The 25,656-nt window shown below is 38.5% G+C and overlaps 1 protein-coding gene across 9 annotated transcripts in view; it reads right to left on the reverse strand.

The window, feature by feature from the left end:
• Window positions 1–4,236: 4,236 nt before the first annotated feature.
• The window catches only part of LOC125322035 (voltage-dependent L-type calcium channel subunit beta-2-like), a 30,826-nt gene continuing 9,406 nt past the window's right edge, over window positions 4,237–25,656 (reverse strand). For 2 of the 9 annotated variants that reach the window (XR_007201823.1, XM_048295593.1), the window contains exons 2-7: window positions 22,957–23,044; window positions 20,062–20,238; window positions 17,591–17,768; window positions 11,309–11,404; window positions 9,811–9,996; window positions 4,237–5,111 (exon numbers count right to left, since the gene is read on the reverse strand). Coding sequence is in view for 4 of the 9 variants with exons in the window: in XM_048295593.1 (XP_048151550.1) it covers window positions 4,623–5,111; window positions 9,811–9,996; window positions 11,309–11,344 (711 nt within the window). In the remaining 5 variants the exon portion in view is untranslated. Of the gene's footprint in view, window positions 5,115–5,869; window positions 5,915–8,332; window positions 8,377–9,810; window positions 9,997–11,308; window positions 11,405–17,590; window positions 17,769–20,061; window positions 20,239–22,956; window positions 23,045–25,656 lie in introns of all 9 variants that reach the window. The other 7 variants (XM_048295566.1, XM_048295576.1, XR_007201824.1 and 4 more) reach the window with 6 other exon arrangements.

Below are 25,656 nucleotides of genomic sequence, written 5' to 3' on the forward strand. Positions count from 1 at the left end.
GTTATAAAAAGAAACTTACAAAACTACTGTAAGCTCATATGTAAAAGTTTGTTATATGAAAGTGGGGAAATAAATTACAGACAAATTGCCAAGCAATAAGATTGACTGAATAACATTTGATTAAAAACATTCACAGTAAAAATGGCATCCACATATTTTACAGATGATAGAAGAACTAAGATTTTGGTGAAAAATCTGCAATAAAGTAATAAATATAAGTAAATGTACACCAGAAACGTTATATTACACTCTGAAAAATAATTTCTCTGTTTAGACTTTGTAATCAAGTTTTTTGCAATGTGCTCAATTTTTATGGATGGAATAGAATTAAAGTCCAAAACATTTGGGCAATAGCTTTCAGCCTGATGTGTTAAAGCAAACAGAGGTCAAATGCAACCACAAATCAAAATAAATTTTGAAGAGGCTTTAGTAACTAACAAACACAGGAGGTGGTTTACACCAACTCTTTTCCTTTGAATAGACATTGATTAAAAGCAGTCAGACCACTCACTTCATTCCAGCTGAGGGAATGATAATGGACCCCATTAAAACCTTTGCCCATGTCACAGAATGTGAGTATGACTTTACTAACCAACAGAGCTTAAAAATGGTAATTGCTAACAGATTCATAAAAGACTTAAGGGGCAGGGTATTAGACCTGGGCAGGAACTGCATGTGTAGGATGAGTAACCAGGTATGCAGAGAGAGGTAAAAATGGGTGTCTCCCTTTAGTCAGGATTTAGTGAGTGGAATTTAATTTCCTTATCCTCCATTTATAATAAGGGCTATAGGTTAAGAGTATACAGATTTCTGTGGAAAGAGGTGCTCCACTGACATTCTTTGTGGCTTTAAAACTGATCTTCATTAAATAGGTCCAGAGCCTTAGGAGAAACTATGTATTTGATTTTATTCCTTGAGAAGCAAAAATTACGGAACTCTTTTCAAATTCTGATCTCCTGATGCCAGACACAGAATATGAATTCATGAGCATTCTAGAAGAATTCTTTCAATTCTAGGCAGTAATTTATGGATCAATTTAATAAAAATAGTTTCTTTCAGCTCATAACTCATCCCGATGCTGCCTTTGTGCACAAACCTGTTTGCTTAATCCTCCCCAGTGTCCTGTCCCTTAGCAGCTCTGAGACTTTTACTGTCACCTCCTTCCAGGCCCTCCTTGAGAATTCTTTCTTCCATGACATCTGTGTAACACTAAACAACTGGTAAAGGATAGACTAAGGCTACTCACCACTGATGTATATTCATTTGAAAAAACACACAAAAATAAGGTTAACATCTAACATATACATGCAGATTTTGAAATGCATCCCATTCCTTCCATATACTGAAATTCTTTAGAAAAATACAAGAGTTGAGCTGCCAAGACTTCCATATCACTTAACTATTTTATCTTCCTCCCTTTCCTTAGGTTTCACTGGTTTTATTATCTTTTTTAGCTCATTTGAATGGAAATTTTACAGGTTGTTTTGTACCATACATCCATAAGACTCTGGAGCTCACTGGGACCTCCACAATTTCTCAAAATCCCTGAAAACAGATACAGAAATACGAACGCATTAGTATCCTAATGCAACCAAAAATATTAAACTTTCTATTGGCAAAACTTTGCAAAGACATTTCATCACAATAATCTTTGATATGTCCTCCACTTGGAGTTTTTTAAAGCTTCTTATTGACGTAACTCTGTTAAACTGCTTTTCAAAGTAGTGCTCAGCAGGCAGGTGGTATTGTGCAATATGTGTAGTACAAGCTCACATTACAAATGATTTGTCACTCTTAAAACAGAAACTGAAAAAAAGTAGCAAGGCTAATAAAACCTATTTAGTGAGTCTGCCTAAGAAATACACGTTTGTTAGTATGTTGTCTATACATAAATAGCAGCACTATATAAAACACGTTTCTATGACCAGATGGATTTGGATTTGTCTGGTTTTTTGTGATGTTTGTACTCCATGAGTCAATATATAGGCCATACTTAAATACTAGGGCTTGGACTATGCACTTTTTCTCATTTATTTGTCTATACACAATTACCTATGCCATAGTTTTCATATACTACTCAGTGCTTTGAAATTCTGCCAATATTCCTTAAAAAATACTTTAAGAAAGCTGAAAAATAAACACTCTCTGGAGCAAAAGTAAAAAAAAAAACCCACACAAACAAAGCAAAAACTCCCAAGATGCAACCAAAGACCCAACAAAAAAAAAGGAACAAAATATTCAAGGTATTGAAGTGGAATCACTTCTTAGAGGACATAGCTGTTATGAGTGCAGGGAGCAACAGCATTTACTGCAGCTGGTAAATTAGTTAAAGCCAGGCTATACAGAGCAAGACAATATAACTTTCTTCCCACTTACATGTGATCTGATATGATTCAAACAACAGTCTTTTAATTTCATTTTTTACAGATACCCTGAAAATTCTCTTGTATCAAAAGCCACTGTTTATGTACTCTTTTATATCCATTTAGTAGTACAACGTATCTACTTACCTACTCTTCCTTTCTCTACAAAGCCATTTAGTGATGTTTAGAAAAATTATGAGAATTTTATTTCTAGAAAAATAACCTTTTTTCTTGTGTTCCCCACAGTTCATGCTTTGAGCCAAAACCTACCCTTCAATAATGACAACAGTCAGCAGCACTGGGAGGAAAGGCCAGATAACTGACAGCAGAATTTCCCACTCTTAGGTTGTTGTAAAAATGCTTATAAAGCATCAGGGAGAAGGGTAGGAGAGGAAGGACAGAGAATGTTTAAGGGAGCTTCTTGGACGCTGGGCTAGGAGATTGGAGAAAGCATGCACCTGCCATGTATCTTATCCATTTCACTAAAATGATATTCAAAATCAGGCAATGCTGATATTCCCATAATTGAAATAATAAATAAAAAGAACTTCCAGCTAAACTAATTCTTATCACACTACAGTCTTTATATAATGTGCTATTTACAAGGAAATACAAAAAGTATTTCATTCATACAAGTACTACAAAGACTACATGTGATGCAGAACAGCTTTTACACTAGGCAAGGGTATGGAACCTGGAGTCAAAAATAATAGTGAATTTCCCCCCACTTACCAGTGCAACAGGTGTTCAGTGCAAAACAAACTGTGTTCACTCCCTTTGATTTCAATGCATTTTCCCTAGAAAGCTCCTAACAGAGTCACAGTAATTTTTCTATGCTCTTATAAGCAACACAACAGCTTAGGTGAAGGAAAAACAGTGAGCTGGCTGCAGAGTGGGAATGCAGAGAATTGGCAAGTGTAGAAAAAGTGGAGAAGCTACAAAAATTTATTTTCCAACAAAATAACTCCACAAGCTGTGTAAACTTTTCTTACTAAAACAAATACTCTAAAACACAAAGATTTTACATTTCCAGTGAAACTCACAGTAACATTTGCCTGTTTTTACTCTCCTGGAGTCTCAACATAAGAGCCAGCAGATTTATGCTTTCTCAATTACCTGGGTCAGTAAATTCCCTCATATGCCCTGAATGCAATTTGGATTTTTAAATTAAAAGACAGAATGTAGAAATAGATTTGTTGGGCTTTTGAGTAACCTTTGTTTTCTTCAGTAGATTCTCACAGTTTGCTGCCTAACGCGCACACGCACACGAACGCCAATCCACCACCCACCCACTCACAGACACACCTCCAACATGTGTGCTCTGTTTACTGACAGTAGAACAAAAATTAAGCTGTGCCCATTGCAATTTTGTGACCTGAACAGAGAAGAATAATTTATAGTGGTAAGTTCATTATCTTTACCATAACTTTAAAATGCAAAATTGGGTTTGCAAGGACAGCATAAGAGTTACACCCATTATCTCAAGCACTCATCCATATTTACAATAAGTATAAGCTTTCTGCTACAGAAGAAAAAGTATTTAGATTGAACACTGTTACAGATTTCCTAAGTGAGGCTAGTTCCAGTTGCCAGTAATTCAAAAGCAAATCTGCTGACTTGGCATTAGGACTCTAAAACAGTGTGATCAAACTTATATAGTAAGAAGGTGTCTGCAGAAATAACATTTATAAACTGTATATACAGTACACAGTACCAGTATATAGAAAATAGATTTTGACTCCATGATCCCCTGTGTGTAAGGCAAGACTGAATTCTGTCTTCATACGGAGACCACCAGAGGTACAAGCAACAGAGTGGTGCTTAAATCAATATGCAAATCAAGGTGCATCCAAATTAAAAATCAGAGCAGACAAAAAGTTTTAGATTCTTTTATGTGCTGATCCTGGCTTGCGGAATACATGGGAAGTTATTAAACATCAAATGTACCTTTTTTTTAAAAAACACTAACAACACCTTGATGGCAACAGATATTGTTCAAGTGGCAGCTACCAAAAACAGCTTGAAAAATGTCATAGTACAACATCAGGAGCTCTTCAGTTGTACTACACTAATTCATATAGTACTAACCAAAAAAATAAGTATATGAATATTCTATTTCATGCTATTGCTATGCAAGCAACAGCAATACAAATCAGCATACAGAAGGATACCATATGTTCTGCAAAGAAAAACCCAAGATATTTTCAAGGGGCATTGTTACAAGACTTCAAAGAAACACAGGACTGCCAGAGGCAAAAGTTACTGAGGGATGCAAACATCCCTGTTCCACTCTCCTGCATCGTTACGTTTTTTCGATATCACTTCCCCATCCTTGTCACAATATTGGTCCCTTGATTTATGACGGCTGTGCTGTTTGTTGCATTCATTGTGGTCCTGCTCGCGGTCTCTCTCCTTTGAGCGATGCCGGGATTCTCTGTGTCTGTGATCACTGATCCCATGGGACTCGTCTCTGTGATTATGATCCCTGTGAGAATCATAGTGGTCACCATGCTCATGTGAGTAGCCCTCCTTTGGCTCTACATAAGCTGAATCTCTGCTGTCTTGTGTTTCTGAGTCAAAAGTTTCTTGCCTGTGAAGGCCTCTGCCACCACTGCGATGGTTGTGGTGTTGGCTGGAGGAAGAGCAGTACTGGGATTTCTTGATGGGTTCCACCCGTGCTTCCTCTTCAGTGTGGGAACTGCTGCGCTCAGGGACCGAGTGGTCATTCCTCTGGTCTCCTTGAGATCCCTGCTACCAGAACCAGCAGTAAGGTCATGAGGTACACATTGAAAAATTTCCCCCACTATCAAATTCAACTAGAAAGTACCATGAAACCAATAAAATTTTAAGTACAAAACAATCCACTTTGAATCTAAACTAGGAAAAAAACCCATTAGTATTCAACTTTTACTGAAAATTCAGTATTATAATACAAACAATTCTTTTTACTTTCATCAGAATGTAGTGTGGCACTTGGGTGGCACCTTCTCATTTCTTGTGATGTTTCTGACTACTCCAGTTAGCAGTAATTGCCTCCACCCTCCAAAGAAAAAGAGAGCATGCAGAAACAGGACAAACTACAGAAAAATTGAAGAGGAGATACCATGCCAGGAGAGGGCAGATATCAGTTAAGAGTTTACAGATGCGTGTCTGGAAACAGCTGCTACGGGAAAGTGATTTTAGAAGGCTGAGGAGGTGGATTCCAGCAAATAACCAAAGTACAAAACCTTGGCTCTTTTAGAGTAACTTTTTTTTAAGGAAAAAAAATGCAAGTGAATCTGGTATGAATAAAGTTTGTATTATGATACCAAATAGTATCACTGACCGTCTGTTTTCTCAGCAATAATTTCATTTCTTCTTGGTAATGAAAACTTAAACATTGACCTCATAATTTTAAGAGCTCAAGAATAGAGCCCATTGCCAAGAAAAGCAGGAGGAGAGTGATATTATCACATACAAAATTTCCTAACACACCACTGCTATTAAAAGACCAAAATAAAAATTACCAGGTAATAAACCTACTCTTCACCCGCATAAATGCTTTGAAATCACTGCAAAATGAACAAGTGGCATTATTTAACTCATTTGGCGGTTTCATTACATTAACCTGCTTTTATTGCCAAACTGCAGCCAAAAACTTTTCAAGCTTAATTGCAAAAATTTAAATAGTTAATACTGAAATTGAAATATACTTCTCACATGAGGTGAAGAATGTCACGACAAAATCATCTCTGCTGCCACAAAATTAATGTAGATTTTACCAGAGTTATATAGGCGTTTGTTTGTGAGACTGTTCTGAATTTAACAAAGTTAGTCTTAAGTTTGCCCTTCTATGTGCAGAGTTGTCTAAAAATAAGGATTGCCTCCAGGTCAGCTCAGGACGTATCTTCTTTCTGTCTTTCTATTTTGTGGAAAAGAGCTAGGGGAAGGAGGAAATTTTGTCCTTCAGCCACAGATCCTGGCAGGTGGGTTTCCTAGCAACCCAAAAAGTAAAATTCCAGGAAATTGGAATGGAAAATAATCTGTATTTAATCAGAAACTTATAAAAAGCGGCATGTTTCAAATCAGCAATTTGGTAAATTTAACAAATCCTAATTTTCTAAGACAACACTTTGTTACGTCAACTTCTGACAGACTAGCTGGGTTGCTCCATGTGTTCCTAATTTGAAACAAATGGCATAGATGAGAACAAGGTAACAGGAATAGCAGTCAAACTTCTTGTTTATTCTTGGTTTTGTGGTTCTCAAGATGATTCTGATTTGCCAGAGAGGAGTATAGTAACTGTAAACATGAACAGATCTGTTCAAGGCAAAATGAAATGACTCAACAGAGGTGAATTGTAAATGAAATCGAGTGAAAAGCGAAAGAGTCCAAAGCAACACCTGCTTTGGATGTGTAAACACAACTTCTATCAGTTCATCACCATGACTGGTTTTAAGGCACTTAGACATGGTATACATGTGAAACCCTATAATTCTCATGTGGTCAAATGCCACATATGCATGTACCTTTATATAATGACTAATAAAATCTGTCATTGATGTGGTTTGAGAACAAATGCAAAATTTGAACCTGCTTTGAACATGGTGCTACTTTTACAAGCTCAGATAATCTTCTCTGCTATGATGAGCACATGTGAAGGAGCACAATGAATAAATTTAGAACCAATACTTGCAATTTCAGAATAAGGCTGTTGGGATTTATAGGCAAATTCATTGACAGTAACTTTCCTTAAGTATTACAGGGACACCAAACAGCTAATGTCTGAATCTGGATTAGATTTTGAATTTTGAATTTATGAATGCAGCTTTTTGATTCATAACCAAATTTGGGCTTTGATTTGGAATAGATTGTGCAGTGCAGGAATTCTATGGTCCAATCTCATAAAGTTTTTTGTCTAAAATAGAGAAAGTTTGAGATAATTCTATTTCAGTACTCAGTTTGTACTTTCAAAGAAGTAGGGGTTCTTGGAATGAAGTTTAAACAGTGTTGAAAGAGGAGAGAGAAGCCTTTGCCCTCTGAGTGAATTTGCCTTGCTCCCTATTTCCAGTGGTCCCTGATCACCTGCACCATATGTGTGTGAGGTGGCTCCAGTCCTTTTGGAATTAGCCAACTATTTCCATACAAGTTTGTTCCAAAGCTCTCCCTCAGACAGACAGGAGGTGTAAGGTCTTTGCCGATTTCATTTCAAACCATCCCAGGAGGCCTCACGCCTTTAAGCACCTCATGCCATGCAACACACACGGGCAGCATCATGCTGTAAAAATGCCACTCTGGCAGCTGGAAACACAAATCCCTCCTTACAATGCACTCTGGGGACTAAAAAACCACAAACCCCAAATATGTTTCACAGCAAAGGGGCACTGCATTGGCCCCAGGGAAGGATGGCTCCAATGCTCTGCAGGGCGGGCGTGGCTCCCCCAGGCCAAACAGCTGGTGGCTTGGCTTTTCCCTGCAGAGCAGCCCAGAAAAACAGCAGAGGCATAGACTTTAAATTCTCTAAACACAGGCTCTTAACACTGTTGAAAGAATGGGTTCAGCCACCATGATTAAAAAACAGACCCGCTCTGTGCCAAGGCAGTGACAGGCTCAGGTTTGAGATGTCAGCTGAACATTTATCGTAGGAAAATGAAACCAAAGGAACGTAAAACTTTTATGTTCCATAAGAGATCCCCCCTGATTCACACTTCTGTATTAGTAGACCTACAAACAAACTGTGAAACTGCAAATACACTCTCATTTTTAGTCCTTAAATAAAAATCTGTTAGTTTGTAAGGAGACAGCACGGCATTCAGAAAAGTGTTATTAAAACTGCATAGATCCTCCAGAGAATGTGGTTAATACAATGAGTATGAGCCCTAAATCCACACCCAAAAAGCATAAAAAACTTGAGCAAAATAATTTAAAAGTCTACAAAGCAAAGAAAGTTTATCTAGCAAGGCTGCACACAACAATACTGAATTTCATACTCGGAAATTCTTCCAGCTCACAATTTTTTCAAGGTGTTTCAGCTCTGAGGACAGAAAAAAAGGCAGAAATGAGCTATAGCTTACAGTCTCTTTTCTTGCAATTGTGTCTGAAAGCAAGAGAAGGAGATACCCTTCGAGATGGCTAAAGAAATTATTCTTGTTAAAGAACAAACCTGTCAAGTCTGTGGTTTTCTAATGAGAACTAAATTACTTGACACAAAAACACTGTTTTGCAAAACAATAACAAAGATTACTTTTTTGCATTTTAATTTAGGGGCAGATCCATTTTTTTTGATTTGATTTTCTAAGAGGAGGTGTTTTTCTTAGCCAGAGTTATGAATTGTAATTTGCATATGGATATAACTTATGGGCATATATGGAACTTAGGTAGAAATTTAGATGTGGTGAGCCATTATTTGATCTGGGACAGAAGTATTTTAACCCCTTCTGTTATCTTCTCAGCCTCAAGGCATCACTCACTACTTATAATGAAGTATCATCTTGAAACACTTCATTTCATATCATGCAACACATATCCAAAGGAAAGCATCTCCTTATGCAGAACACCTCAATAAAATTATACAACCCAAAAGTCGAAGGAGAATAGAGGGGACATAATATGCCCGTATCAACAGGTACATCAGTGCAGAGGCAGGAATAAAGCCTGCTTTTCCCAGCTCACTGGAGAACTGGAGAGTGTCCTCACTGTTGAGAAGATAGAGCCTCTCAAGGTCTTTCTGCACAATGTGCAGTGCAGTGGGACTTGAATTTGACCTAGGAGTTCAGCTTGAAGGAAATCTGTACTTTTCACAGCAATGTCCAATGAATAAAAGAACAAAAGAAACACTGGAAGGGTCACTTTGACCTAGAATCTTCACTAATACAGTCAGTCATTCTCAACCTCTACAACTCTACAGCCTGTGGGAAGATTGGAACAGATTTCCCTCCAACATTTGTGGATCTGGCCTGTACATAACCCAATTTGTCATGCAGGGCCTCTGGGGCTGGGATTTGCCTATTAGCAATAGTATGCCCATCAGTCAGAAAGTTACCAGAGGCTGGAATGTGCATAGTCTTAGTCTAGTTTTATTTCTCTGATTGGATTACATATGGCCAGCTATAAAAATGCTTGTGGCTGGTACAAATATTACTGGCACAGCGGTGTCCTGGGCACAATAAAACCTGAAGTATTCCACTTCACATCAACATATGTTTTCTGTCAGGCCAGCTTAGTCCTTGGAATCAAAACCAGCCCCCTAGTCAACACACAAACACATGCTACCATGAATACAATAGCAATAACAGTGACATGCTTGTATTTGCCTTTTATATGGAAAATGGGTGAACGTCTACTGGAAAAGCTTTTACTCTATCAACAGCAGTAAAACATATTCAGCGTATTCTAATATCAGCCTAACACTGTGCTTTGGAAGGAGAAGTTGACAGAAGAAAAAGAAGAGATGGCATAAAAACTGTACCTGTAAATTAATATTTGGACCTGGGCTAATAGAAAGAGTGGCTGTTGCAAGTGTGCGAGTGAGAAGCTGGTTAGGAGGATTGCTGCTAGGTGGATGTGTGGCCTTCCAGTAGGCTTCCAGATAGTCAGCAAGGTGCTCACAAGCATCTTCGAGCTGGTTCTCATCAAGAATTACATCGAACATTTCCTGATAAAGGAAAGGTTTTAGTGAGAATAATCACCAGGTAAAGGGAGATCAGCTAGAGACAATGATTTTGCTTTTCATTAATGAAAAATGAACCACATTTTTAGTACTTGTATTAAGATATTTTGCCTTTTTTTATTTGTGTTTGCTTTTCTGAATGCATTTGACACAAAAGACCGTAATCATAACTAGCACTAATGTTACACTTGCTAAAGCAAGGCCTTGTGACTTCCACATAGTAATGCACCAACAGTCAAAGAAGACGGGAAGAAGCAGCTTGAACAAATCTTAAATATACAGAAAAAAGGGATAAATATTGAAGAATTAACTATTGAAAAAAATGGAATGGCAAGAAAGGGAGTCAATCCCCCTATCTAGAGTAACTAAGAGAAAACTAAGGCAAACTAAGACCAATAACTAAAACAGTGAGAATACAGATCATTCAGTTTCCAAGTGTCATACAAATATTACGTAAGAGATTAGTCACACCGTCTAATTTTAGACTTCTAAAGTTAGGAGGTGAGTTTCATCTATTTCCTCCCTGGTCAGGGAGCAGAAGGCAGCTTTGAGGGCCTATGCAGGTCTCCAGCATTCTTCATTGACTTCCTGGAGACCTGAGCATCTCTTAACTGAGATGCTTGAACTGAAATGATGAGGACATTCCCTTCACTCAGCTCCATAACTATGGCAAATTATATCTGCAACTGAACTGTACTCTCATCTTCTGGTTTCTCACCCATACTCTTGACAGCTGACTATGCAGGGAGCAATGCATGCCAGGTTTAAAACACAGTTGGGGTCTCATCACCTCCACTTTATATGTGGAAATTGAGAGAATTTGCTTCAGTGCACATCTGAAGATGTGCATCTGACATACTGTCAGCTATGCAGTACCACTCAACTCTTTGCCAAAACCCTGACCAAGAACATCAACAGTGGTGGGCTGTGGTGACAGATGCCCCAGAGGAGCTACTCAAACCACTGGCTTTACCCTACACTACCAGAGATAAAGCACAGTCACTAAGAGGGTTCATTTTTAGACCAATAACTCCCTAAAAATTATCAAGTAAAACAAATGTTCAGTTTACTGAAGCACTGACTGTATCAGCACACATCCTAATAACTGATTGTGACTAGGACTCTTTTTCGCCTGCACCCTTGTGCAGAGCCGCAAGACTTCAGGAGGTGTTCTGCAAAAAGCAATAGTGAAATATGGCCAGAAGAGGGCAAACATTCCCGAAAATTATGTAATTAACCTCGTGCTTGAAAAGAAAGGCACCTTTCAGTGACAAGACATAAATTAACAGTAACTCACAGGAGGACACTGTGCCAGTTTATCAGCTGCCACCATCTGAACATTAAGGTGTTTGGCCTGAGATTTCCCTCAGGATTTTATCAACCTCTGTAAAACCTGTGAAAAGTAAGACATTAAAAAAAGTGAGCAGGCTCAGACTTAATATACATATATAACCACTTAAAATGTTTACATTTGAAACTGCTCACATGAGCAGAGCAAATTCTTCATTTGCTGGCTTCAAGAACATTTCCCATGTTCCCTCATCCAGAATGAGCTAATTTTAATTTACATCCAAATATCTCCTTTCCTTTACAAGCACTAAAAAGTTCCCCTCCTGCCTTTTTTATGCTGCTTCTGGTTTCATTTTTTCTAAGTTGAATTTTTAAATTGATCTCCTGAGTTCTCTTCCCACAAATTCATTCTTCTCTTTTGAATGCCTCTTCGCAAGGTCTGTGCATGTTTTTTCACACACAATGAAAGAGTATATTATCAGATGTTAAACTTTAGCAATCAGTCTGATACTCATTCTGTGTTCATTTCTGTATTATTTTGATTTAATGAACCATGAGCAATACTACTACTTACGTGATTGATACTAAAAGTGCAATCCCAATTAAATAATATGACATCATCCTGCAAATAATTTCTGGCCATTATCTTATTCTTAAAAGTAAATGGTATTATTTAAGTTAGACAAACAAGGAAAAAGAAACCAACAATGAACAAACAAAAAAAACCCCAAGCAAACAAGTAAAACCATATATACAATACTTTATATTTTTTTCTCCTATTTTGAAGTTCTTAGACTCTCAAATTTAAAGCATTTCTTGATAGTTGAAAAAACTGCTGGGCTTAAGTATATTACTTAAAAACTTTAATTTTGCCTAACTTTCCTGTCCTGAATTCTGATAATGATTGTCTGAAAAGCAGACACAAAAGCAAGACACATGGGTTAGAAATATGTTCATCAGGGGAGCTATTTACACAGCAATAATTATCATGTCAGCTTAGAATTTTATTTCTGCATCCATTTTTGGTTTGATTCATTAGATTTGGTGCATGAATTATCATGTCAATTAAGTGACTACAAAGTTTTCAATTAACAGTTGTACCCAAATTTCATTAATAATGTCAAAGAATTTGCTACATCCCTATCCAGATTCTTTAAAAAGGAAATAAACTGATAGACTTATCCATTTGCTGGTGTCAACTCTGTACACTTGTTTAAGCCTACACAAACTGCTACTTTTATTGTTATAGCTTTTCTAAACCAATCTGCAATAGAGAATTCCATTTGCTAAGTATAGAAACATGTCACAGGAGCTCTACATTCATACATGAATATTGGTCTTTTCCGTGCACAACGCCAATGCCTCCTAGTCCTTTGTAGAACACACAACTGACTTTTTCTAGCTCAAGCCAGGGACTGTCTATCTCAAGCCAGGCTCCCACGGCAAACTCCCAAAATGGCTTCTAATCCTCCAGCCTTTGGTTTATATATACACATACAAGCTGTTCTCACTATTTCCAAAGTAATTACTTTCACTTAATTAATGTAATTACAGCTTTAAAGACTCACACCTCCACCTCACAATTCACCGGCCTACATGTGGCTAGCCCAAGTACTTATTCTGGGGAAGCAGATGGTTTGAGTCCAAGTATTCACATGTATTTTTGCTGAAAGAACTCATTGTAAGCTGCACTGCCAGCTACTCTTGAATCAGGATGAATCCAAACATTTCTATATGTAGTCATGCATATTTTATTTTAATTTGTAAACATACAAGATTAACACAGCTTGCCTCATCTAACTCCATGGAAGTTTGGGGAAAATGGATGAGAAAATAAAACTAAATGTTGCAGGGTTTTAATTCAACAAAACTGCTGCTCTGCATCTCCTGTTGTAATTTGGAAGGATCTATTTTCTGTACTTCTCTATAGACCAATAAACAAGGGGAAGGGGGAAACCATAGAACCAAACTGCATCTCATGTGAGACACCACTGTTGGGGTCCCTCCCCTGCCGTGTAGCCCTGGGAGAGGGGCCCTGAGGGCACAGACACGGGGCTTCCCTGCCCCTGCTCAGCCTCGTTCCCATTGGTTGGTTTGTGTTCCCTGCACGGGCAGAAGGACCCTTGGTCCCGTGACTGGAACAGTTCCTCAACAGAGCCCCGGCCATGCGGCTGGAGAAATAAACATCTCTGAAACATCTAGCAAGAATCTGTCTGTCCATATATATTTCCTTTCCACGGGACGCCTGGTTTGGTATACGCGTGTTGCAGGATCCCCACTGCAACATAATGGTGGAGAATTGTGAGCAGAACGATCCCCGATCCCTAAGCGACTGATTTGTGTGAGTAAACCCTGGAAACTTTGGATTCCTCTTCTTGGTTTTGCTTTGCTATTCCATATCTAAACTATAGAAGAACCGTGGGAAGACTCTTGGCTCTCAGAGCCGCATATGGACATTTATCTTAAACTTAAAATGATTCTTGAACAACGATTTGTAAATTTTAGCTTGATTCAAGCTCAAAAAGAACTGAAACACTTCCTGGCATGGTTGTTTAAGAACTTTTTCTATGTTTCTTGGGATTTAATTATTACCAAGGGCTTTTGGAAAACCGTTTGGACACAGTTAATATTGGAGTCAAAATATATGCCGATGGAAGAATATTTTCGTGAATATTATTTAGTTACCGAGACTGTTGAGCAATGTCAGCTGTGTCCTGGCGAAGGGAAGCGTGGCGCAGGGACCGTGCGGCCCAGGCCACGTGCGCCGAGCGCTCTGCGAGCAGCAGCGAGGCAGTTCCCGCGCGCGGGCGGAGCCACGCGAGCCGCAGTGTCAGTGGCGGAGCGAGGCGCGGTGGGAGGGGCGGGACCCGGCGGTGCCCGAATGGTCCCGTGCAGCGCGTGGTGGAGCGAGCCCCGTGAATGCCCGACCGAGAGGGGCGGCACGCGGGCGGCGGCAGCGGCGGTGGCGATGGAACGGAGCCGTGCCCAGCCGAGACGCGCGCTGGAGCAGGGCACGGGGGAGTCATCGCTCGGGGGCCCGGCCGAGACGTGGGTACAGCGCCTGGCAGCGGCAGCGAAGCTGCGACCAGAGGAGGCGACACACGGAGAACTGAGCGGCGCGGCCCGGCCCGGCCCGCGCAGCCCCGAACGCGACCCCGGGAAGAGCGCGCAGGCACCAGCAGCTCCGACAATTCCAACACGGGAGCGACCGAAGGAGAGAGCAAAGACGCAGCGAGACAGAAAACAGCAGCCACTCGGAAAAAGGAAAAGATCATAGTAACTAAGATCTTAGGGATAGTAAAATGGTATAATGTTAAGCAAAATTATGGTTTTATAACAAGGTGTGACAACCAGCAAGACATATTCGTGCATAGAACTGCTATTAAAAAGAATAACCCTGAAAAATGCATCCCAAGCTTGGGAGATGGAGAGGTAGTGGAATTCAAAATTATACGAGGTAGAAAAGGGTTATAAGCATCGCAGGTCACTGGGCCTGATGGTGTTCCTGTAAAAGGCAGTATATATGCAAAAAATCATAGTCATGTTAGACAATATCTCCATTGTAAGCCCCCCCTACAGTCTCCCTTTCCTAATCCCACCTTTCCCTTTTACCCTATGTCCTATTACCCCCAGTGTATTCCCAATCCGTTTTTTCACCCATGGTTTCCCTCACAAAACCATGCTTTTGCCAATTGTTTCCCCAAAAATCCCTTTCCAATGCCGAGTGGGGGATGAAAAGGGAGAGGGAAGAAGTTAAACCCTCTCCTGCCTCAGTTTCCCCACAAAGCATGCTCAGAGTTCTGTCTCCCTTCTGTCAGCCCTAAGATGTTCCACAGAATCTGATTGGACATTTAAAGACTCAGGAGGGTGGCTTGTTTTGTTTTGAAACTGTTCTTGTTATGTTTATCCAGTTGTTTTCATTCTCCTTTTATTAAAATAAAACGGGTGAGGTGTTGGGGTCCCTCCCCCGCCGTGTAGCCCTGGGAGAGGGGCCCTGAGGGCACAGACACGGGGTTTCCCTGCCCCTGCTCAGCCTCGTTCCCATTGGTTGGTTTGTGTTCCCTGCGCGGGCAGAAGGACCCTTGGTCCCGTGACTGGAACAGTTCCTGGGCAGAGCTCCGGCCATGCGGCTGGAGAAATAAACATCTCTGAAACATCTAGCAAGAATCTGTCTGTCCATATATATTTCCTTTCCACGGGACGCCTGGTTTGGTATATGCATGTTGCAGTATCCCCACTGCAACACACCACAAGAGAAATACATTACAGAGTTGCCTGAAAACTGCAATCTCTATGGATCATTTACTTTCTCTTTTCATCAGTCCTTTTCAATATACTGTTTGTTGCATTAAACCCTGAAAATATGTTGAAAACCAGTAATAAAATTCCATGTATCACTGTGCCAATTCAAACATATAGTGGAAAGGTTGTGAGAGGATTTACTAAGTACACATACAGGGCTGGTATTGGCTAATATATAACAATTAAAGAGCAGTCAATGAAAGATTTGACAGCTAATTTATTGTAAACAGTTGCTCTTTTTTATGGAATATACTTCCTTTTCACATGAGACCGAGAAACAACTAGGTAGCATTGCAATTCTTTGCTATTGTTGAATGATTTTTTCTGGATTTGGTATTGTTGTTTTGGGATTTTTGTAAAAATGCAGTAATTTTAATGAAGTGCACAGTGAAACTAACATATTGAGCTCATTCTTTAATAGTGATAGAATTCAGGCTGATTAAATGCAATATAATGTAATTTGAAACTAGTAGCAATATAGCAAAGATTTTGTTGGAGTGGTCTTAATTTAAAGACCATCTCTGCACTCTATGGGCTATTGCCACAGGAAGTAAACATATGTGTCACTAGAACCAGGCAAGTATTTTTCTGTTCAGAATAAATACACTGCACAGAAATTTTCTTATTAATGAAGTTGTATTACATTGAAAATTGTTTGTACTCAATACATTTGCTAGTTATCTGTAGGGGTTTTTTATCAATAAATCTTACCGTTACTTTTAACTGGATTAATGCATCTTTTTAAAACACATTTCTTACTTAATTAAAAAAAAACAAAACAAAACCTCACACATTTAAAACCAAAGGTGCATGCAGAAAACTTAAGTTTTGTTCCTTGAGTTAAATGAAAGGAGTATCTTCCAGGGAGCTAGTACCTATCTTAAGCAATCTACCTAGAATGCAATGTTAATTTACAAATCTTCACTGAGAGAATAGAAATATTTTACATTTTAATATGAGGTGATATAATTTACCAGAAAAATGGTAAAATCAAAATAAATGGTAAATAAAATATCAACGAAACTGAAGTTAGCTCTAACTACAGTAGTTTTGAACTGCATTAGTCAAATATTAAATGACTGCAGGATTCACAAGACCTATTGTGTTAACTTGTACTGCCCACCCGTGGGTAAAACTGCTGGGATAAGAGCAATAGCTAACAACGATAATTAACAATAACAATAACAATAACAAAACTGGTAGCAATAGCTTACAACTAACCATAGCTAGTAAGGTAGAAAAATGAGCATAAATTAGTTGTGTGAAGAAAGACCATTTGAGAAGGTATTCACCTAAAACTGATCAAGAGGATGACCACCGTGAACTAAATTAGTACCAAATTAATTACAAAGCCAGATTTCAAAGGAGAAGTCAGCTTGAAAAGAAGTGTAAAAGTAGGATGAGAATTTTTAGTAGCAGGGATTGATAACGCAGTGCAAAGAGCAGTGGCCAACATCTGTTTTTGACATGCCAGAGGTCATCTTGCTGATGCCACAACCACTGCAGAGACCAGACAAAGCACCACCCCCACTGGATGCTGCCAACAGCCTGCAGCCAACTGCTGGGCTGGGAGTTTGGCATGCTACAAGGAGGGTGATTTCTCATGGCATGTGTACACATAAAGCTGGAGCAGCCATGTCTTCCAAACTTGCTTTCCCATAAGTGGGAACATGCTTGTACTCCACATATCCTGTGGGAGGAGTACACATGTGCTTCTCTGAATGGGGATGTACTGAATCTTTTGGGAATTACTTATAGAAAGGTGTTTAGTAATTTTTATCTGCTTATTAATGTTTTTTATTTTGATTCATCTGTAGTATTGATCCTGCATACCTACTTCACTGGTTGTCAGTTAATTATGTGTCATTATTAAATCAGTAAACTGTTTCTGTATTGTAAACGGAACAGTTTTTCCCCTAGACAATCTGTATGTGGTTAAGATCACACATTCTAGAAGAGACTCGAGCACCTGAAAAAATGTACTCACGTAGTATGATCGGTTAATGGGCAGTGTTGTTCTTGCTCAGGGTAGAGATTTGCTCCTCTTCCAAGTTGCCACTTGAATGTGTTTGTGATATGTATGGAATAGTTTCTTGACATCTGTTCCAAGGCTGGTTGATGCCATCCACACAGGCCTTTATCTTCGAAGTCACAGACTTCTGTAACTTTAGAGATTAACAGTGATTACTCATGTTTATATAAAAATTGAAAATTTTTAACTCATGTTACAATACAAAAAGCAACATGTAGATAAAACGCATTCAATTCATAGTATCTGTGAATACTTACACATTACTAACATGCATAGTTTTTTCCTTATAGATAAAACATGAATTATATATGTTCTCCTCTATTAGACAGATTCTAATTTTGGGAATACACCAATTTATTTGCACCACAGTATCTACCTTCCTATGCGTTCTGACCAGCTTTCAGCTCATTCTAATAATCTGCCATATAATATACATGGAAATTTATGTAAAATTCATCAGCCAAGAATCTGTGAGCTGCTGTATGGTTCTGTCTCCAGTCCTGTAGGCTGATGACATTAGCAAACCATTATAAATTGTGTACAAAGTCCATGCCCAAAGTTCTAAAAAAACCCCAAAACAAAACAAAGCAGTTCTCACAAAACTTGAAAGTTACATAAAAATGCATCTATTTGGTATTGGTGTCAAATACTGAATTGTTGTCTTACTAAATAAATATGCAACTGCCTTTCAATGACTTTTTGCTTCCTGAGCAACTGGACAAGAAAAGTGAGCTCACTACTGATCCTCCTTAGGGTAAAGAAACCAATTTATTTTCCATTTCTGCTATGAATATTTATTCTCCAGCACATGATCCAAGTTGAGTCTAGTCACTCTCCAGAACTTTGGAACAGATTATTACGCTTAAGTGACTTTTTTGAGACTTGTGCGAGGAAAATGAGAATTTATTTTAACCCATAAACCCATATAAAATGCTGCATCGAGAAATCATAGTTTGTTGGTTGACTGTGCCTGATACTTCTTTCCTTGAAGGCTAAAAATGGTAGACTAAAGAGAGAGTGAGTTTTGATTTACAGCTTGTATATCCTCACTAAGGAAGCAAACTGCAGGCAGTGTGATCTCATGAGTTACCCATACGAAGATTTGTGATGTTTCATGAGAATGATGAGTTGCATTAAATGCATATTCCCCTTTTTAACATGCTTTGTAAACATTATATGTAAAGTGCCTCTGAGAAAGATAACACCTTCCTGTGACCATATTTCTGTTTCAGTCAGGATGTTTTTAAGTCCTAGTCCAGCATTGTCTTTTAAGTGATAAATTCCCATCTTAGTGATGGGAGACCTCAGACAGAACAAATATGTAAAGGTGTAGTCTCCACAGTATTTATCTTGCTTAGAAGGAAAAGATGTTTTGTAAGATAATGTAAATTTCTGAGGAGAGAAATAATCAGAGGGCTCTGCATTTATTTCTCAGGGCCAGATTTCGAAGGCTGGTGTTTTTTCACACTATAGGAAACTACCCAGTGATACTTAAACATCAGATTCATTTCTTCCGGTTATTCCCACATAAGAAATAGACATAGGGAGTGAAGGATGCTTTTCCTCACTGAGTCCTCAGCCTTGAGAGAGGTGACTGAATTCCCTACACTTTGTGTAATGAATTCAGAGTTTTCATTTTCAGTGACAATAGTCTTGCTTGCAAAGGATGATGAGGTCACTGTCTCTAGATGTCTGTCCCCCACATTAACTGTCTTCAGTAAATAGTTCTTTCAAGTACTGTTCTTTGAGGCAAAAGGAAGTCATTAATAGCTTCTAAAATGCTACAGTGTGAACTGCTGCAACTCAGAAGCAACAGACAATTGCCTTAGATCTTTATGGACATCATATGCGGACCTTGTCCATTTTCCCACTTACAGCATTCCCATAAGACTAACAGCTTTACAGGCTGGAACTCACTTCTGTGTGGAGTAGGGTGAATTTCACAATAGTTGCTGCTGCTGAAACAATTTGGTGTAAAAAAATCCCCAACAGCCAAACAAGCAAATGAAACCCATACTCATTGAAGTAGGTAAGAAGTGGATCCAGTTCTCCCAGACATCCACCCCGAACATGAAACTCTAAAGTTATTCTCTCTTCCAGTCTAGACTAGTGAACATTTTAAGAAACTATGCTCACTTAAAATTGTCATGTATAGTTATCAATCATTAGGGAGCTGAGGATTCCTCCCCCTGCTATATTTCAGCAGTTACCTGAATTGAAACGTTGAGCCTGAATCAGAAGGCAGAAAGTGCATTGCATCACACATATATTAAGAGCAAAATGCTATTATTTTTCTGGGGAAAATCACATTAAAATAACATTTAGGTGCTAATATCAAATTGCAAAGATAAGATAGAACTGCTGAAGCAACGTGTTTAAGACACAAAACTAGTAAGGTAGCAAAGAACATCATCTATTCCACTCACCACAAGCTGACTCATCAGACTTATCAGAGCAGTCAGGTCTAAAATCACACTTCTGGATCATCTGGATGCAGTGGCCAGAGGCTCTGCAGACAAACTCCTTCTCTGTGCAGTTGTTCATGGGGAGTGTGGCAGGAACTGAAGTTGCTGAAGTAGTTGTAGAAATAGTGGGCAAATTTCCTTTGAAAAAGGAGCCAAAAGAACGTTGAGCACCTGGACTAAGGCACTCCAGCTTCATAATGGTTTCTCCCCTTGCCGCTCCCACCCTTTTCCAGGGTATAGCTTAATGGAAACATGCCGGGACAGTTGAGTTGAGCTCAGCAGGAACTGAATTGGAGCTGTCCTCAGTGGAAAGCACTAGTTTTATCACACCATCCATATAATCTTTGACACTTGCAGGAATTTATTTACACCTCTTGCCTGTCTTTCGAATTTGGATTAACCCAGTGAATCACTTCAAAAAACTGATGCCAAGACTCACCAAGCAATCACAGAAACTGATTTTCTCAGTGAACCAAGGCTAACAGATTATTCCGATGATAATGGGGTTTTTTAACATGTTGATTGCTACAAGTGACTGTGGAAATTACTATGTAACCTTCTTACCTTGTAAATTTATCCATGAAAAAAATTATTTTCTCATTAGAGAAATTATTCTGAGGTCACCACCTTGTTCCACCACCTCCTTTATGTTTCATTCAAACTCATTACCACTTCTTGCAAATCATCTTTTTTTGTCCTCCTACTCTTTAAAATGCACCTTTCTTCAAACTTACTCTCTTTTCTTGAAAACCTTTGCTATTATTGTCCATAAAATGAATTTTCATCATAAAACTCCTTTTTAAAATTTAATAATTTATTAAATTTTTAGCTGTAGTGCACAATGCACCTGAGCAATACACCTGAGTTAATTAAAAAGTATGCGTGAAGACTTTTTATATTAAATGTGTCTGGGATAGCAAGGAATTTCTTTTTTTTTTACCCTTGAAGGCTGGAGCAATAATACTGATAATAAATTACCCATTTCTATTTTGTAGGGTAGATAGAAAATCTATGACATTAAATAAATTATATTCCAGTCAAATGAATGATACTCCCATAATGTCCGAAAACTCAAACAAAAGACTTCGGGGAAGGAATGTTCTGAAGGAAGAATTGTATTAATTGATAAATCTATCTACAACTCATAATAATAGCAAGGACCTTATTGGTCAGAAATTTTTAAATATAAATGCCACGTTCAAGCCTCTGCTCCTGATAAGCTGAAATGGAAGAAGAAATTTTGAAGTACCCTAGCCTTCGCCACACGTGAAAAGAAAGGAGGACCTGATACTGTCTCTATTTTGAAACAATTAATTTTCTATACTTTATTAAACACCATTTTGTCCAGAGCAAGCATCACTGAATAGCCTTTGATTAGGGCATTCAAATGATGTATTGAAGCAGTACATTCAAGATTCAAAAGATTCAACATCTTCAATGTTACTTATGGGAGACTTTACCACCAAGCTGTCAAAACCATCTCTCCCTGTGAGTATTTGGTCACTTAAAGTGGAGCAAGAGCAACTGGGCAGTGCTTGATTCTAGTGCACAGGGACAGGGGAACCCTGCTTTTTCAGCCTGATCCCACTTGTGTTAAATATGGTGGAATATGCCACAGCTGTTGTCTGTTTTGCAGGCTATTCCCACAGTCTCTCTGACTGTTTTTTGGTTGTTGGGATACTTTTATGACATGGAGGAGATAAAATAAAGGCAGGACCCTGGACTGTCTCAAAAATTGCTCTCAACACTTAAAATATTTTCAGTATATACATAACACAAAACCTGATTCCTGTCCACCATTATACTTGACTATTTTATCTTTCCACACAATGAGCTTTTCTTTGTTTAGTTATTAACTTTGAAACTCTGACCCTCAATAATTTCCAAATTTCTTGTTTATTTTGAAAGTTTTCTTCCTAACTAATTTAAAAATATTTAGGTATTTTCTGATTATTTCTTTTATGTCCCCTGAATATAAGTCACGGTACATTAACTATTTACAAAAAGCCTTTATATCCAAAATGTTATAATAACAGCTTTACTCTGTATAAGTATGGTAAAACATTAGATAATTATCTGCAAAAGAAATACCATACACATTTGATATTCCTAGTAGAACCAATTATATCTACAAGAAATTTTTGGAGTGGCAGAACAAAACTCATCTGCACTAGGGTGTATATATGAAGTGCTAGGATACTAATATTCAGACACTGTTTTAAACTGTTTGCTGCTCTACAGCCCTGTCATGACTTTACAGCAACTGTCACACCATATATAACCCTGCAATGCCTGCTGCAGCTAACAGCAGCCCTCTTAAAATCCCTTCTGTGATGACCTCTGGATCTCGAGTCTGGTGTCTTGAAGTACATGTCTTTTGGGATATAATATTTTACAATTCTGTAGACATTGTACTACCCTTAGTAACAATGACTTTTGATGACAGGTTGCTCTATCACCTGAATTACTTTTGTGCTGTCACGTGAGAGCAATTGGCACAGTAAGTATATTAGGAATTATTGGGGTGGAAAGCTGTATCAAACTGAATAGGATGAATAAAAGTTCAGTTCATTTACACACAGATGAGTTTCTTTTACCTTTTAGGAATAAAAATCTCAAAGAGTATGGAAGCGGCACACTTCTCGCTAAGGGTCTCTTTTGGACCTTACATGCACAGCAGAAACTATTTTGTGCTGATGCCTGGATATGAGGGTCTGAGAAGCAGGGAAACAAGTCTGGATTTCCTTGTCAGGCATAGTCACAGTTTAACCTGGTTTATACTTTTCTAGTAGCAATATTTTCAAATGACAGCAATCAATCAGCTCACAGGTCAGAGATGTGCACTTCAGCTCTTACCATTGTAAAGAGTACAGCCCAGAAAAGACACATCATCAAGTCCAATGTCTCCAGTGAAACCATCTCCTACGGTACCTTTCACCAAAATCTAGGAAAACACAAATTACAAAAGCATTTTTCAGTGTATAAGTAGACTTCCACTTCTCATTAAATATTTCTTACGAATTGATAGAGGAGTCATTTGCCGTGTTTCACACTTAAAATGAGATGAAATTTATTCTAGGGGATATATTCTATTTAATATTGGACTCTGACAATTTCTCCTCAAGCCTGTGGTACAAGCATTAACTCTGCTCAGAACACAAACATAATGACTGATTTGTTAAATCTTGATATCCATGGACAAAAGACCCTCTAACTAATTAAAGTTAGAAAGTGGTATGTTTATTCAGGCACCGGCAGGAGGCATGGGAGTAGCCTCCTAAAGACATGCCAGCAAAGTACAAGGTTCTTCGTTCTCTATTTATTCCTCCAAGTTTTACATCTTCTACATATGTATGACCCCAGCACCTCCCATCCTCCGCTTTGTATTAAAATGAGATCGTTAGTCTTTCATGCATGCGCAGTTTCTCTCTTGAATTGGGCCAGTGGTCTCGAATTGGGTCAGTGGTCCTGAAAGATGACATCAGGAATATCTTCCTCACAGTGACCTTTTTACTTTCTTACTGTTGGCAGGCCTCTTGGCGCAGCCCAAGATCTCCTACTTTTGATCAATTATTATGAAATTATTTCTTGGTTCTATTAGTTTCCATTTGTTTTGATGACAGTTCATTTATTCTGTTTCCTTCTATAAAAAAAACTTAAAACTAAAATATAATGGCAAATAATACATCACTTAGCTCTAGCTTGGGCATCTAATAATCATTAACTTACCTTTAGTTTTTCTACTTTGTATCTTAATCAATACAAATTTCTTCTAACTCTTAGCTAAAATTCTAACCTTTTAAAACCTTGACTCATGACTACAGAACATGACTAGAGCAGGGACTGTCCCAAATACAAAAAGATAAAGCTTTGGGAAAGCTCCCTGTAAAACCAGGAGAGACCATTACTAACTTTCAAAAGCCTGATACTCTACTTCTGTGACCTTTGCTCTACCCAGCATAAAACAAAATCCCCTTCCTAAGGCAGATGCCTTAGTGAAGAGTAAGATGGTCTTCCAATCTATTCCTATGCTGAACAATTAGAAAAATTATCTCTGATCACATTAAAAAAAAAAAAAAATCAAACACACAACACTTTACTGCTTCTAAGATGATGCCATTTTAATATCTGCAATTAGATGTTCTCTCAGGAAGTAATTCCTGACAGAATACACATAGCTGTGCTCCTCTGCAGCAAATTTAGTAAGGCTTGACCTGAGAAAGAGCAAAAGGTTGTCTGGATGCTTCCAGGTACTACTTCTATGATACAAAATCTTCAGCAACAGGGCCATTTTTGCTGTCTTGCATTCCCTAATTGCTCTTATGTCCTTCCATCAACTATAAACTTACTTGGTTTTGTAGCAGACAAAAAGACCAAAAGTGCTTATTTTTTTTAAGCCAAGTCATTCTACATGTTCCACTTATGCAGCCACTGAAACAGCCACTGAGCAGTGTCAGGGTACAGGATCATTGGCAACTGAACAGAAATGAGCACTTGTGCGCAAGAGGGAAAGAGCCAGTCCTGAAGGTCCTACAACATGGAGCCTTGTCTTTTGACTTCATTGTAAAAGTGAAGCAAAGGAAATTGTTTAATTTCATACTGAAATGAACTATGGAGATTAACAAAACCCATCCACAGAATGGTTGAGGTTGGAAGGGACTTCTGTAAGTCACCTTGTCCGCCCCCCAGCTCAAGCGGGGCAGCCAGGAGCTGGCTCCCAAGGATGATGTGCAGACAGATCCAGTATCTCCAAGAGACTCCACAACCTTCTTGGACAATATGCCAGTAATGGTCACACTCACCACAATAAAGTCTATTTATCCTGCTCTCAGTTATGCAGGCAGGGATGTCCAGCTGAAAAGAGATGATTTCTTAAGCCTTTCCAGCTGAATCCAGCAGCATACACTTGCCCATGCACATTTATTCTAACACATTACTCAAAGTGATTATTTTTATTTGGTGTTTTATTTCAGAACATTCAAACCAAACCAGAGAAATGTACAGAGCACACAATTTTTATAGACTTCACCTTTCAACAGTTTTCGAAATGTTTCTGTGGCTTTTGAGAAAAAAAAAACAGAGGAGCATTAGTAAGTTATGTTCCTAATAAATATTTCCAACTTACTAGCACAAACCCCAAATAATTCATTCTTGAGGGGTAGAAGAGATATTATTACGGTAAGACTATAATTTCACATACAGCCTTTTTCTTGTTTCTATGGAAATCCTTCTAGACTTGGAAAAGTTGTTAGCCACTAAAAATATGATTTGCAGAAGAACTTATTACTGCAGCTCAAGGTTTCTGAGATACTGTGCATTTCCTGTAACCTCCACTCATTCCCAGAAACAGCCAAATGGACCAGATGCCTAAAAGAGACTTTTAGTTCTTTAGCCTAAGGAAAAAGCATCAGGCTTGGTATCAGAACATCACAAGGTCAGAATTAATCACAATCAGAGGCAGAAAAATAATTTATTTTATAGGCCTTTTCCTCTGCAAGGCCAAGTTTACAATCTCACTGTCACTAAAAAGAGACAAGTAGCAGCTTCTATTTCTTA

The sequence above is a fragment of the Corvus hawaiiensis genome, chromosome 1 (assembly GCF_020740725.1).
Source record: "Corvus hawaiiensis isolate bCorHaw1 chromosome 1, bCorHaw1.pri.cur, whole genome shotgun sequence".
NCBI classification, from domain to species: domain Eukaryota; kingdom Metazoa; phylum Chordata; class Aves; order Passeriformes; family Corvidae; genus Corvus; species Corvus hawaiiensis.